Below are 14,857 nucleotides of genomic sequence, written 5' to 3' on the forward strand. Positions count from 1 at the left end.
AGCCCCAGAGTAAATTCTACACAAGGGCAGCTTTGGAGCACAGCAGTGGCTGCAGCCACTGGGACACAGGGGCATCAGTGCCTTCTCAAGGGAGGCATCTCAGAGCAGGCCCTTTGCCTTTGGAGCCAGCTGACAGCTCCACAGCTGACCATCCACATGGAAATCAGCTCAGGAAGGACGGCAAGGAAACCTGGAAACTTTGCCACAGAGCAGCAATCTGTTACAGGGAGCTGTTGCTTATTTTTAGTTATCGTGAAATCACAGAATAGCAGGTTGGAAGGGACCTCAAGGGTCCTCTGGTTCAACCTTTCTTGGCAACAAGCATCTGAGAGCATGTGGGAGATCTCTGACGTAAATTACAGGTTGTGCACAGAGGCAGCTTGGAGATCCCTGCACTGTGAGCCACACTGGGAATCCAGGCAGTGCAGGAAAGAGGTGAGTTTAATTAAACTTCAGATGAAAATCCAAAAAAACTTTAAGAAAAACAATAAAACCAAACCAAAATCCCACCACATCTTCTCACAATTATCTATTTTTAACAAATTACTTCCTTATCTACAAAGAGCTGAGGGAAAAAAAAAAAAAAAAAACCAAAGACAGGCATGTCGTGCTAAGATAATAATGCAGCAGATAAATAGCAATGCTGTGCTGTGCCTGGAGACAGGATTGATTTACCATGTTTCTCCACATCCTTCAGGGGGTCCACTCCTGGGGACAGGATAAAAAACATCGGGGTGGCAGGCCCTGATTCCTCAAAGGTCGTTGCAAAATCCAGGGATCTCCCCACCACGTATTTGCTGCCCAGCTTTTCTTCTACAAAGTCCCTGCCAGAGAGAAAAAAACTTTGGCCAGTTTGTTCGGAAAATGCGGATTCCCCTGCAAATAATCGATTATTTATGGTGGAATCCCAGAATTGTTGAGGTTTGAGAAGACTCCCAAGGTGAGCAAGTGTGACCATTGCCAAGTGTTCACCATTAAACCGTGGCCTCAAGTGTCCATCCACAGGTCTCTTGAGCACTTCCAGGGGTGGTGCCAGGGTTTGAAAACCCTTCAGCTGGAAAAGTTTCCCCTAATATTCAATCTAAAGCTTTCCTGGTGCAACTTGAGGCTGTTTTCTCTCCTCCTGTCCCTGTTCCCTGGAGCAGAGCCCATCCCTCCTGGCTGTCCCCTCCTGGCAGGAGCTGTGCAGAGCCACAAGGTCCCCCCTGAGCCTCCTTTGCTCCAGGCTGAGCCCCTTCCCAGCTCCCTCAGCCCCTCCTCATATGACTTGTCCTGCAATTAGTTTTCATTCTGATGATTCAAATGATTTAGAAGCTGAAATTAGGAAAAGGAGCAGGAAATAATTGTGGAGAGGATCTGTAGGCTGGGCTCCCAGGGCTGTCCCTCAGGAGCAATGCCTGGCGCTCTGAGCAGGGCTGGGATGCCACAGGAGACACCAGCTCCTGCCAAACAAGGGAGGTGTGTCCCACTACGACACGAAAGAACTCACCTATTTGTTTTTTGGGGTTTTTTGAGAGTTTTAAAGTTTTGGTTTTTTTTAAGTTTTCTATACTTTCTGATATTTACATATTTCTATTAAATTTTCTCACACTGTTCATGTAAACAATGATTGTTTTGCATTTTTTTTTGTGAGTAGAGAGAATTGATGGGCTGTTGGTTTGACCAGTGTGGTTGGAGAGGTGGCAAATCCATCCTCCAATCCACTGTCACTTTTACTATTGTATATATATGGGAGTCAGAAATAAAGTTTATTTTTTTAGTTCTTTTTCTTTCCTTTTACATCTAACCTGCTTGTGTGAGTTATTTCGTGTCATAGTGTGATACTTAAGATGCAAAAGAAGGAAAAGAGGAAGTTTTATTTCTGACTTGTAATATATGGAATTTTAAAAGTGACGGTGGATTGGAGGGTGAAATTGCCACCCCTCCAACCACACTGGTTAAACTAATTTTTTATTAATTCTCTTTTCTTACAAAGAAGAATGTAAAACAATCATTGACATGAACAGTGTGTGTGACCTCCAGTAGAAATATGTAAACATCAGAAGGCATAGAAAACCTTTAAAAGAACTTTAAAACTTTTAAAAGAACAGGATGACGAAGTGGGAAGGGAGAGCAGTGGGAGCTGCATCCAGAAGCACAATGCAAGCACTGGCTTGATTCTGCCTCAGGAATCTCAGGAGGAAAGAAATGAGTTAAGGTGCAAGATACAAGAACCTGCCACGTGTTTTGCAACCCAAGCAGCCTTGCAGAGGAAGCAGCGATCCACAGAAAGTCCAGATGATTTCCACAATTGCTTTGATCTGGAAAGCTGAAAGGGAAGAGCTCTAAGAATGTCTGGAGCATGGAGCCTTAGCATGAGAGTGACAAGGGAAAATACAAAGGAGTGAGCAGGGAAAGGCTCAGCTCCACAGCAGCTGCTGGAGCAGAGCACGGTGCGTGGAGAATGTTCTGGCTGGATTCCCCCGGGGTGAGCTCCTGACATCAGTGCTTTACAAAAAGAGAGACACTGAACGCTGATTCAAAGGTAGCAATGTTATATTCAAACCCCAGGAATGCTGCTGGAGCTCAGATGGATTACTCAGGCCTTTTGAAGGCAGCCAAATTCTTTCTAAGAGAGATGAGAACCTCCTTCAAGGACTGGTGAAAGGCAGCTGGAACAGAAATGCCTAAGGGATTGGAAAAAAAAAAAAAAAAACTTCCATATTTTTGGTACCTCTCCTTCAAGCAGATTTTTCTGTTGAGGGTCAAGATTTGGTAAATTGCTGCTGGAAAGGCTCAGGTCACAAAATTTAACCAAGCCCATCAGATTTAAGATCACAACACTCTTGTTTTACTTCACATCTCAGCTCTTTGAAACTGCCTTGGGGACTCAGAGACACAAGGTGCTACAAGAAGCTTTTTGCTGATGTTCTTCAGTAAGATTGAAGGGGGAAAGAGATTTACAGGGGATAATCCTTTCTCAGGAAATTACAGTTGCTGGTGCACTGCTGGCCCTGAAGCTCTAAGGAGTGAGTCAGGGGCTTCTCCTGATCACTCCTTAGGGAAAGAACCAGACTGGGCAAACATCCCCAGGGATCTGCTGGAAGATCCCAGGAAGAGTGGCTGGAGCACCCAACTTCCCAGGGCCTGTGCAGGCTTGGATCATCTTAAATCCCAAAGAAATCCTACACCATCATCACGGAGCAGGTACACGTGAGGTGGGACACAAAGGGGCTTAGAGCTGAACAGCAGCTGGAAATGAGGTTGGGATATTCCAGGGCACCTAAAATCCCCCATGCCACCTGTGGCTGGGCTACAATATCACTCCTAAAATGCACCCACGGACTGGTCAGGGAGAGGTGGGAAGGTTTGGACTGGCCACGATGTCCATGGTCGCCAGTGAGGTGTTTCATGTTGGCACACTGAGATATTGATGACTGAGCTGTACTTCAAGAAGAGTCCCCAGGGTCCTGGGGAAGGCTCAGTGAACTGTTACTGTTTGCACTTCGAGATAAGAAACAAAACAAAACAATACAAAAACCCATTCAAATACTCCTGTGCAAACAGAAAAGCTTGACGTGCCCATACCCTAAAAATATGCAGCCAAGCTTTTGAACTTGGATTCCCTTTTCATAAAAAAGAGACAGGAAAGGGGCTGAAATTTGATGTTCCTGTTATTTCTGAGTAAGAAAGAAATGAATTATAGTTGCATAAATGCACCTATAAATTCCAAGAGCTTATTTTACTCAAGCTAAACAACAACAGGAAAACCAATATTTTCAGCTGAGAGACACATGGAGAATCCGGCCATAAGAGTAAGAAATGAAAAAAGATGGATTAGTATCAGTATTATGATAAACTGTAGTATTTATTCTAATAAAAAATGGTAACAGTGACCACAGGGAGATTCACTCAGTCTTGTCTGTGTTTTTCTGTGAACCTTGAGGCACAAACAGACGTAGTTCATACACTGAGTAAAACACCCTGCTGTGTGCACATCAGGTGGTGCAGGAATATAAACTACTGGAGAAACGGGAGTGTGAGAGACACAGAAATGCCAAAACACTGGCCAGAGAAGGGAAAAGCAGGTCCTCGGGGAGAGAAAGACCTTTAGTTTGTCCTGGAACGAGGAGGTTGCTTTTGCATAACTTCAGGAAGTTTAGCCTCGCCCAGTTACCTTCACTACATTATTTACCACTACAACTTTCAGAACCAGCAGCACATAAATTTTGCATTTTACAGGAAAAAAAAAAAAAAAAAAAAAAAAAAGAAAAGAAAAGAGAAAACCTCTATAAGACTTTTCTTTACTTCTACTCTTATTCTGGTAGAGAATGCCCAAACTGATCTAGTAACTAAAATGGATGTTCCTGAGCTCAGACTGCAGCAGATGTGTAACAGCTGTGTGGTGATGCTCATTTCTGACTTGGCAGGTCTGCCCCTCACCCTGGTTGTGGCAGTGAGCTTGGGTCCCACTAGGCAGGAAATTCCACTTAAATCCAGTGTGCTGATTGCCTTGCAGGGTTCAGAGATCAATGAACCACACAACAGTTTGGGCTGGAAGGGTCCTTAGGGATCATCACATGGGCAGGGACACCTCCCACTGTCCCAGGCTGCTCCCAGCCCTGTCCAGCCTGGCCTTGGGCACTGCCAGGGGTCCAGGGGCAGCCACAGCTGCTCTGGGCACCCTGTGCTGGTGCCTCCCACCCTCACTGGGTTCATTCAAGACCCCTGATAGGAAACCACGCTGCAGAACTCACACCCTAAAAATGTGCTGACATTCACAACTCCAAGCACATCCCTGAATTCCTCCTGCTGCCCACCCAGCCCAGCCCAGCCCAGAGCTGCCCCCAGGCACACCTGACGGCGCAGGGGACGCGGTCGGGCCGCAGGGCTCGCAGGATGCACAGGCGCTGCAGGGCTGACTTGTTCTTCCAGTCCTGGGGGAACCTCTCCTTCTCAGGACACTCAGACTCAACAAACTTCTTCCACCGCTTTGCAGACCCTTCAATATCCCGATCCAGGTTTCTGAATTCCTCCATGGATGAGAGAGCCTGGAAAAATTCAAGGAATGTCAGGAAGAGCAATCCTGTGTGCCTCTGAACCGTTTTTCTAACTCTACTGATTCCTCATGTTTTGCTCCACCAGGGAGCTGGAGTCTGGCAACCACAGCCAGAAACCCACCAGGACCAGATTTTGTCCATTCTCCTTGGAAGGTTCAGTCCAGGGAAGGATGAAAGATTTTGGCATCAACCAGCACGCCCTGTTCATTACCCAAAAATGGAAGAATTCTCCTCTCCTGTTTGGAGCTTTCAGATTTCCCAGGCTCTGCACTGCACTGGGAAATAACTCTGAACTCCACATGAAGTGTCAGCCAGCTCTCCTCACAGCTCAGGCACACACAACAATCCTTTCCCAGCCCCACAACCAAGGACAGCGCTGCAGCTCCAGCCCCAAAAAGTGCAAACAGCAGGGAATGGAGGAGAGCAACCTGGGAGGGTGGGACTGCATCACCTGGAGCTGGAATTGGGCAGTGAACCCCAGTGTGGAAATGGAGCAGAACTCATAAAAGTGTGAGAACTCGTGACTCTGAGTCCACCTTGGGTGCAGCCCTGGCTGGGCTCTTGTGCTGCCCAAGGTGTGTCCTTTGAGGCCTTTTCATAAATCCCTGCTTTATTCCTTTACCTCTGCTCCAGGCAGGAGCCTCTCCAGGCATCATCCCCATGCCAAATTCCCAGGGATCCAGAGAATTCCATGGAGACTGTGAGCAAAGAGTGATTCAACAGCTGTTGTTTCCCTGTGTGGATTTGCACTAACAAGGAGAAATGTCAGCGACAGAAGGACTTGCTCCAAATCCAGCGCCGTATCCTGATTTCTGTGAAAAGCCAGAATCCAGAGCACTGAAGGTGAGAAACTGAAATTCCCAGGAATGATGGCACAGGTTCTGACCTGCCAAGCCCTGGTCCTTGCAGCAGTAAATGTTGTCAGTGTACCTCTCTTGGCTGAGTAAAATACAACAGCAAATGTTGAATTCGGGGAATTCTCAGTGCAAGTGCTCATATAAAACATCTTCTCACTGTTGACTTTTGACGTGATTCACTTAAAATATCACTTCAGAACTTTGGCTGCTGCTGCTGCTTCGAGAAGTCTCTTGGCTGATGTTAACAAGGGAGACTCTGAAAAATTGCTTTTTTCTGACTAAATGACAGATGTGTAATCAGGAATGATGGTCTCCCTCTCTCCCTGAACAACATATTGCGAAATCATGAAAGCTCTAATTGCAAATAAAACCTCTGTATTATATAAATAAACACTAAAATTGTCATTAGCCAACAATGTTAACAGCATTTATTAGGAGTGATGGTATTAATGGGAGATGCTTCTATTTAAAAGCCAGTGGAGTGAAAGGTCTCTCGATCAGTAATCTTTCTGTGAATATTAATTGCTTTTCAATACCCCTGTTGTGAATTTTTCCAAGAAACTTAGTCCAGCACTGAAGGATCCCTGTTCCCAGGCAGGAGTGGTACATTGGGGCAGCAGATGGGAACTGCACATCAACCTGTGCAGGCTATCTATTTTTGTCCACATAATGAAAAGTACTTTTGTCACTTAGAGTTGTCATGGAAATTGAGAAAGACAAAAAATATTGGTGAAAATAGAAAATGATCCAAAGGGCTGGAGGACTGGAGCTCTTGTCTTTGCAGCCCACACTGTGATCACCTCTGGTGGATGGAAACAGGAGGGGCTTTCGTATCTCAAAATGAGACTTTTCCAGCAAAACAGGGCTCTCCATACCATGTCAGGGAGAGGATCCACCATCTTCTCAGAGAAAGTGGTTTTTCGTTCAGTGAGTCACAGACAAGTTGCTTTATCACTTCGGGTTTCTCTGACAGCTCTGGTGTCAGTGAGAAGCAGCGTTTCTGTGGAGCTGGAGCGTCAGCAGCTCCGTGGGGCTCACACATCCCCAGAGGCAGAGCTCTCCCGGGAAACACAGCATGGATCAGGCACTGCCTGCGGGACAGGAATCCTGGATGCCACCACAGAGCCTGGGAGTGTTCTCCACACACGGCCAAGGATCCGAGGGAACGGGGGGGATCTTTGGGGTGGGGACAGGGAGGAGAGGAAACCCTCCGAGTCCAGAGGAGTCCTTGGAGAAGAGAACAGCTCCACAGGGCTGCTGTCACTGCTGCTGCACATGAGGAATCTCCTGCTGCCAGACACAGCACAACAAGTTCTGGACATTTATTAGAGGGAACACTTGCTCTGATCACTAAAGGCAACTGTTCTAGGGAAGCCATCTGCTCAAACTGGCCTCAAGTTTAGGTGTTGCTTCATAAGATGTTATAAAACCTTGAAATAACCCAAACACAGATGTTAACCCCATGTTGTCTTCCCCTCAGTTCTGAAAAAACCCTCAGTCCTTTAAAAAAAAAACAAAAAAAACCCAAAGATATTGTTTTGCATTTTAAAATACTTCCATAATTAAATCACCCCTCCTCAGAGTCACCTGGCTAGAGAACAGCTCTGGCAGGACAAAATCACCTCATTGCTGAGCCCTGTACTGACACAAACAGGGTGAAAATAAAACAGAGCCAGTAAAGGCAGAGCTGTCAGAACACTCCTAACACCCAGTCTGTAACCACCTCCCCAGCAGCCACAGGACTGCATTTTAAAAGACAGAAGAAAATCAAAATAAAGGAAGTTGAGGGTTTTCGTAAGAGCTATCATTACCATTTGAGGCTTCAGCTTATATCTGGTTTTTACTTTCAGTTTTTATTAACATATCTTGCTTTTCTTTAAAAAAAACTTGTGCCTCTGCTTTAAAAAATTACATTCTGTAGGGAACACACTGAACATCAAACGTCTCTCTACAAAAATCACACAACCTGACAACACTGGAAAGAAATGATATTTCATATTCTCCCAGTTCTAATAATTGGTGAGATGATTAAATCCTGGTGATTAGTCACGATTGCACTTGCAGAGTTAAGGAGCTGTGGAATTTATGAATTGAGTTACACACATTTTAAGCAGAGATCCACAGAGGTCCTTGGTGGGCTTGAGGGCTTTGGAGTGGCTCGTGGGTGAATTTTGTGGTGGGGGCTGGTGACCATGGTGGGATTCAGGGGAAGGTTGGACTCGAGGATCTTGAAGATCTTTTCCAACCTTCCCGACCCTACAATTCTGTGATCCCCCAAGCGCTTTGTAAAGGTCTTACACTGTCCATGGGCACATTTCAGCTAACATTCATAATTCCTTTCTTTCATTTTCTGTAGCTGGCCCAGGAGTCTTTAGGAAAAACAGCATCCCCACAGCTGGAAAATGACAGCTCCTGGAAGAATGGCAAAGCCAGAGCTGCACCTGGCCTCAATTGATAGATTGGATCATTCAGGAAAAAGACGTACAGGCAGATGAATTGCTCCATTTAAATACTACTGTTAACTAGAGGAATTAATGTAGCAGATGATGGATTATTTACAGTCTCTCCCATCCTGGGTTTTGGGCTGTATTATTCATACACTGAAGGTGTTATTTTCTGTTTAGCCGCCCTACCTGAATAATTTAACTCATAAGAAAAATCTCTACCAAGGTGAAAATAAAGATTTGATGGGGTTTGCCAAGCTTCAATCAACTTTCAGCACAAAAATGTTATTTTAACCCTCCTTATTTCTTTCATAAAAGCTGACTGACAAGCTCAAGGCACTGTATGCCCCTGTCTCCCTTCAAACTCCTGCTTCTACATTTTAATGGGGACAGGAGGTGTGCAGAGCCTCACCACATCGCTGTACAAACCCACCCTGTTCATCTGCAGGGTCCCAGGGCATCACAACATGCAGGGTGGACACCACAAGCAGTCTGATGAGCGATGGGTCGGAGCTCAGCACCTTTCCTCAGAAAATTTCCAGTGAAAAATCATAAGCTGGGGAACAATGGCTTCAGCACTCATCTCCTTCCGAGCAGTGCGTTCTTAGAGCCAGCTCCACTTGATGGGAAAGGTCAGTAAAGGAAATGAGACTTAGTCACAATCTTTGTATTCTCCTTGCTTACAGCCACCCACCATGTTTTCCTCGTTTTGCCTGAGATGTTTCCCAGATGGGTTCATGTTGACATTTTCTCTGCATTTTCTAAAAAGGTTGTTCAAGTGGGTTTGAGAACGGGCCTTGCAAAGTCAGGCTCTTCTCCCAAGCCATGCTTTCCATCTTTCCTCTTCACTCTTGGATGCCTCTCAGCAATCAGGGACACACAGCCAGCACCAGAAGCTGGGCATGGATCCCCGAGGGCAGCTGAAAGTTGCTACTTGTGTATTTCTGAAAACTTTCCTGGATTTGGTTGTTATAAATCCCAAATGGTCCAATGCACAGCAAAACTGAAAGAGAAAATACATCCCATGGTCTGCAAGAAGTCAGGATTCAGCTGGAGCAGCTGTTCCAGGTGTCCTCTTGAGAGGTGGGAAGCTCTCAGGGTCCACTGCCTGCTGTGAATATTTCCTGCACATTTCTTCTCTTTTCTGACACAGGGAGCCAACTGCTTTTTCCCTTCCAGAGGACACTCTTGGAGAGCAGACCTTCCTGGCCTCTCAGTCTTGAGGTCCTCAGACAGAACTTTTCCCCTTTCCCTCTGCTCAATCTCTTCTCACAGTTGTGTTTTCAGGCGTCTGAGCGAAGGGCAGAGGGTGGCCCCAGGGCTCCTGTTGGGGTACTGGGGTGCACTGATGCTCTGTGCTCACATTGTGGGAATGAAACACAGGCCATGAGAGCCTCCAAAAAAGGCCAACTCACGTTCCCCAACCCAGGGAGAGCTCTGGTTTTTACCCAGAGGTCACTGCCAGTCAGAGTTGAGCTGAGCACTGGGTCTGCAATCTCCACAGCTCCTCACGTGAACCACCAGAGGCAGGGAAAGGAACCAGGGAGAGGGCTCTGTCACACAAAGAGGAGCTCCAACACGTCCTTCAGCACTGAATCAGAGAATTGTTTAGGTTAAAAAGGACCTCTAAGAGGATCAGGTCCTCAAATGCCACATCCACATGGCTGTTCCCTCTCTTCCTGTCCCTGTTCCCTGGGAGCAGAGCCCGACCCCCCAGCTGTCCCCTCCTGTCAGGGAGTTGAGCAGAGCCAGAAGTTCCCCCTGAGCCTCCTTTTCTCCAGGCTGAGCCCTTTCCCAGCTCCATCCCTTCCCTGGACACGCTCCAGCCCCTCCATGTCCTTCCTGTCCTGAGCTGTCCCCAGCACTGGAGGTGCCCCAGCAGTGCCAGCACAGGCAACGGGCACTGCCCTGGCCCTGCTGCCACAGCCCAGGTGCCACTGGCCTCTTGCCCACCTGGGCACACCTGGATTCATGTACAGCTCTGTCTCCAGCACCCCCAGGGCCTTTCCCAGTTTTCCAGCCCCTCTGCCCCAGCCTGGGGTTGGTGTGACCCAAGGGCAGGATGAAGCCATTGCTTCCCTTTCCTCCCATTTAGAGGGTGAAGAGGCTTTTACACTCCAAATGCTCAGACGACAGCAGGCTTTGTATCAGGGAGGATTGAGAGGGAAAGTCAGAGGCTTAGAGCATCCAGAAAAACTCAATTTCCACTCTGCAATCAAACCGACAAAGTGCGTCCTTAAATATTTGATGCGATCACAATCTCTGCCATATTTCAGATAAGCATCAGATCGTTAGCCAGCAGGTTAGAAAAGAAAAGGGGAGAAAAAAAGGTAAAACCTTCTCAAGTAGCATTTCTGTGAGACATTGGGAATATTTCTCCGAGACTTGATACAGAGGACAGAAGAATGTCCTTAGGAAACTTCTAGATGAGAGCAGATAAATGCCCATTGAAGTGTCACAATCAATGTTTTTCTATCAAAGATGCTCTAAAAGGCTGTACATCTGAAGAACTGAGTTAATGGAAGATATTTAATTAACACTATGATTTTCTGGCACTATAATAATTCTGGATGTAGGAGGGAAGCTGTGAGCTGCGAGCCTTTCGTGTCTGACCAGCCTGATCAAAGGACATTGCATATGCACAGAGAGCACAATGTATGCAGCAGATTGTGCCACAATGAATCTTGGAGAAGAATGAAAAATTTCCTCATCTAAAAAGTACAAGAAGTGAAAGTTGGAAGAGCGATTTTTGTTCTTTTGTCAAAAAAAAAAAAAAAAATCCAGTTTTCTTAGATGCAAAATATATGATTTGGTATTTTATCTCATAAGCCACATACGCAATCCTATCATCTGCATTCTGCAAAATTATAAATATGGAGTTAATATACGACTTTGTCTAGGGCTGTTCTCCTCCTCGAAAGCTGCATTCAGTATTTAGAGCTCATTATTCAACATCACATTTATTAAACAATGCCCTTTCAGTGGCGTTTTCATATCTACATAATGAAAATTCTTCCTCTTCAGAAAAAGATGAGGGAAATGATTGGGCTAAGAAGTAATCCAGGCTGGCCAGGTGTACTCCTGCTGTGCATTAACTCGCTGCACTTATCCCGTGGGACACATCTGCATTCAGCGCTGAAGAGGCACTGCAGGAAACATCACAAAGGAAATCAGGCTGGGGAAATGCACATTTCCAGCTCCCAGGAGCCAGCCGAGGCTCCTGGCAACAGCCGGACACGGGGACAGCCACGTGCACCCACGGGGAGCCACAGGGCAACGTGGAGGAGCTGGAGCTGGGAGAACTCGGCATGCAGGGGGGAACAACCCCCAGAACAACCCTCACCTCCTGCCTTTGGCCAAAAGCAAAAAGTTTTGGTTTTGAAGACCACGAGGGCACAGCCAGTGGCTCCATCAGCAGTGGGGAAGCTGGAGAAGAGCCCAGCTTGCCCAGGGGATGCTCGGGTGGTCTGTGCCAGGCACACAGCCAGGGCTCTGCTGCACCCCTGCTGTGGGCAGAAGGTGTGACCGTGCCCTGTGTGAGGCTGTGCCTGAGCCACTGATGGGCACAGGGTCTAAACTCAGGCCTAAACCCACAGCCACAGGGCTGCTCCAGAGTAAGGCTGGGTCAGACATGGGCTGAAGGAGTTTCTGCCTGGGTCTCAGAGCCCAGCACAGCGAGGGGAAGGTGCTGCTCCCTCCCTGCTGATCTGCTCCTCAGGCTGTGCCTCCAGGAGGTGGCCAGGCACAGCTCAGGGTGAGCCACACAATTAGCCAGTGTCCTGCTGGCTCATCTTAGGCTTTGGTGAGCTCTCCTGCTCTCAGGAAGTGGCTGGGCACAACCCAGGGCAGGACACTGCAGGGCTGCCTGTGGCAGGCACATTCTTCTCTCTCTCAGGATTTGTTCATAGAGGAGCACAGAGAGAAAGAAAGAGAAAACATTTTCTATTTCTGCTCCTTGTTTTTCCCATGTGGAATGTGTTTGGAGAATTGTTTACCTGGGGTGATTGCTTGGTTGGATTCTGGTGAGGATTGTTTGAGCCTGGTGGCCAATCCAACCCACATGTGGCTGGACTCTCAGAGAGGGGCACGAGTTGTGAGTTAGAGATGGGAGTTAGAAAAGTAGGTTTGTAGTTTTAGTATCTCCTTTAAATAGTATATTAATGTATTCTAGCATAGTTATAATAAAGAAATCATTCAGCCTTCTGAACTGGAGTCAGACATCAGCATTTCTTCCCACCAGGTTCACCTGCATTTGCAGGGAGGTGAGGTGGCTCTGCTTTGGGGGCTCAGGGGAGTTTCACTGTGTGCAGTCAGGTGCTGCCAGGGCAGCAAACAACTGCTGGCTCATCTTGCTGCTTAATCTGGATACAGTCTGAAAGACCAAGCAAAGACACTAAAGAAGACCCTAAAACCAAATTATATCATTTCAACATCATGCTCAGAGAAGAGCCACGACAGGAGCTGTCTGTCCTTGCCCTGGGGATAACCAAGAACAGCTCAACAGGGCAGCCTGCCTTCACACAAGGTTCAAAGGACCACAGGGCAACAACTCAGAGATGAATTCAGAGAATACTCACCCTCCAGAGGACAATCTCTGCATGGATTCTGTGCTAATTCAACCACACAGCGAGAATTCCCAAATGGCTTTTGCACCTGGCACATGCAGCAGCAGCACTGTGCCCTAAGGTGTGTCCACACATCTACTGGTGAGGAAACCACCAGCCAAGCCAGGAAACATGGCCAGCTGTGCACGGACACAGAAAATGCTTTCAGAAGGACCAACAGAAATCAAAACTTTCAAGGCAGACTCTGGGAGCACAGAGGGGGAGAACAGCACAACAGGCTGCAATAAAGGAAATTGAAAAGAGACAGAAAACCTCATTACAGGAACAAAAGAACACTTTTGCCTTCTCGAGGGATCACTGCTAAGCCCCTGCAAATGAGAGGCCTTAGGACTGAAATGACCAACTCCACTGAGCAGCAGAGCCAGGGAGTCAGCAAAGGCACTGCTTTAATTAAATGACAAAATTCTGTGCCCTTCCTGCTCTCAGCTAACACTCAATAACCCACAGGCAGGAGTGGCACTGAGGCAATGACTGTGCCCTTTGCTAACATCTCCCCTGCTCCAGAGCCAGGCAAAGCTCCTCCACAGGTGCCATTCCCTCCCACACGTCTGACTGATGAACAGAACCAAGGCAAGCTCAGAGCAGCTTTTCTCAGCCTTTAGCTCGAATTCGATTGCTGTTTCAGCTTTAAAGAAGCACCAAAGAGCCTGAAATGTGCCTATTTCCCCAGGTCTCTCAGCAGATATAATTAAAGCTATTACCTTTCCCTACAAACCACCTCCTTCTGGCCAGGGCCGTGGGTTTCTTCATCCAGGAGTGAATACCAAACTTCCCTGGCACACAGGTTACAGCAAAAGGCTCTGTGAAACTTTGTGCTGAACTTGAAAGAAGCTGGAAAACTAAATCATAAATGAGTGCTTCCTAAATGAGACGCTCCAGCACCACGAGCTGCAAACAGCCAAGCAACTGCAAAGGATTATTGGCCTCTATATATTATTAATCAACCCCCAACAATAAATAATAAGTCAAGTCACACAAGGCCAGTTGCATGCCCAGAACCCTCAACATTTAATGAGGTTTCCTTGGAAGTTAATGTGCCCAAAGTGGGAGGCTCAGAATGGGCCACAAATATCAATATTGATTTCTTTTGGCACTATCTTGGCCAGAACCCCGTGGCAAAAGGAGTCCTTTGGGCTGGAGCATTTGCAATGTTTCTGTGAAAAATCAGCAGAATGCTAAATTTCACTTTGAATTTGAAATATAAATTTGAAGTGTACTTCATTCAAGCTTTGTTGAAGAAACAATTTATTGTAGCATTTAATCTTCTTGATATAAGAAAAGGAGATTTTAGCCTGCTAATGAACTGTGTAGAATCCATGACTAATTAACCTAATTATAGCAGTCTGTGACAAAATATTATTTTACTAAACCCATGCCTCAAGTAACTAGAATTGCCAAAACCTCAGAGGTTAATAAACCAACAGACATCAACACAAACACTAATAAAAGTTGACACCAACCATATTATTTACAGCAAAATCAATAGTACAGTCATCACAAAAGACAATCTGAAAGGTATTTGGTATCTGATAATGCAGAATTCACTATCAGAAAGCCCTGAAATCCATAAAATTAGTGCAGATGACTGGGCAGTGACTCTTGGGCAGTTCCTGGGGCTGTTGAGTGCAGGCTGAGGACACCTGAGGTGTGCAGCACACCTGGAAACCTTCCCATGCACAGCAGCACCACAGATTCCACAAAGCCCCTCCAGTGGGGAAGAGGAGGCTGAGTGGGAAGGGCTCGCGGTGAAGGGAACCACGGAGGGAAGAGGAAAGGCCATTTCAGCCCCATGGAGGGGGACTGGCAGCACAGCAGTGGTGACCTCACAAAGAAAACTCCGTGCAAACCCAGCAGGTGTGTGTTTGGGGATTGTACCACCTGCAGGAGTCACA

General features: G+C 46.8%; 1 protein-coding gene across 5 annotated transcripts in view; it reads right to left on the reverse strand.

Annotated features, from left to right (window-relative positions):
* Positions 1–14,857, reverse strand: part of DNAH9 (dynein axonemal heavy chain 9) — an 85,295-nt gene that overhangs the window by 37,329 nt on the left and 33,109 nt on the right. For all 5 annotated transcript variants that reach the window (XM_053994992.1, XM_053994993.1, XM_053994994.1 and 2 more), the window contains 2 exons: positions 4,837–5,030; positions 676–824 (listed from right to left, as the gene is read on the reverse strand). In XM_053994992.1, the coding sequence (XP_053850967.1) occupies positions 676–824; positions 4,837–5,030 (343 nt within the window). The remainder of the gene's footprint in view (positions 1–675; positions 825–4,836; positions 5,031–14,857) is intronic.

This window comes from Vidua macroura, chromosome 19 (genome assembly GCF_024509145.1).
Source record: "Vidua macroura isolate BioBank_ID:100142 chromosome 19, ASM2450914v1, whole genome shotgun sequence".
NCBI classification, from domain to species: Eukaryota; Metazoa; Chordata; class Aves; order Passeriformes; family Viduidae; genus Vidua; species Vidua macroura.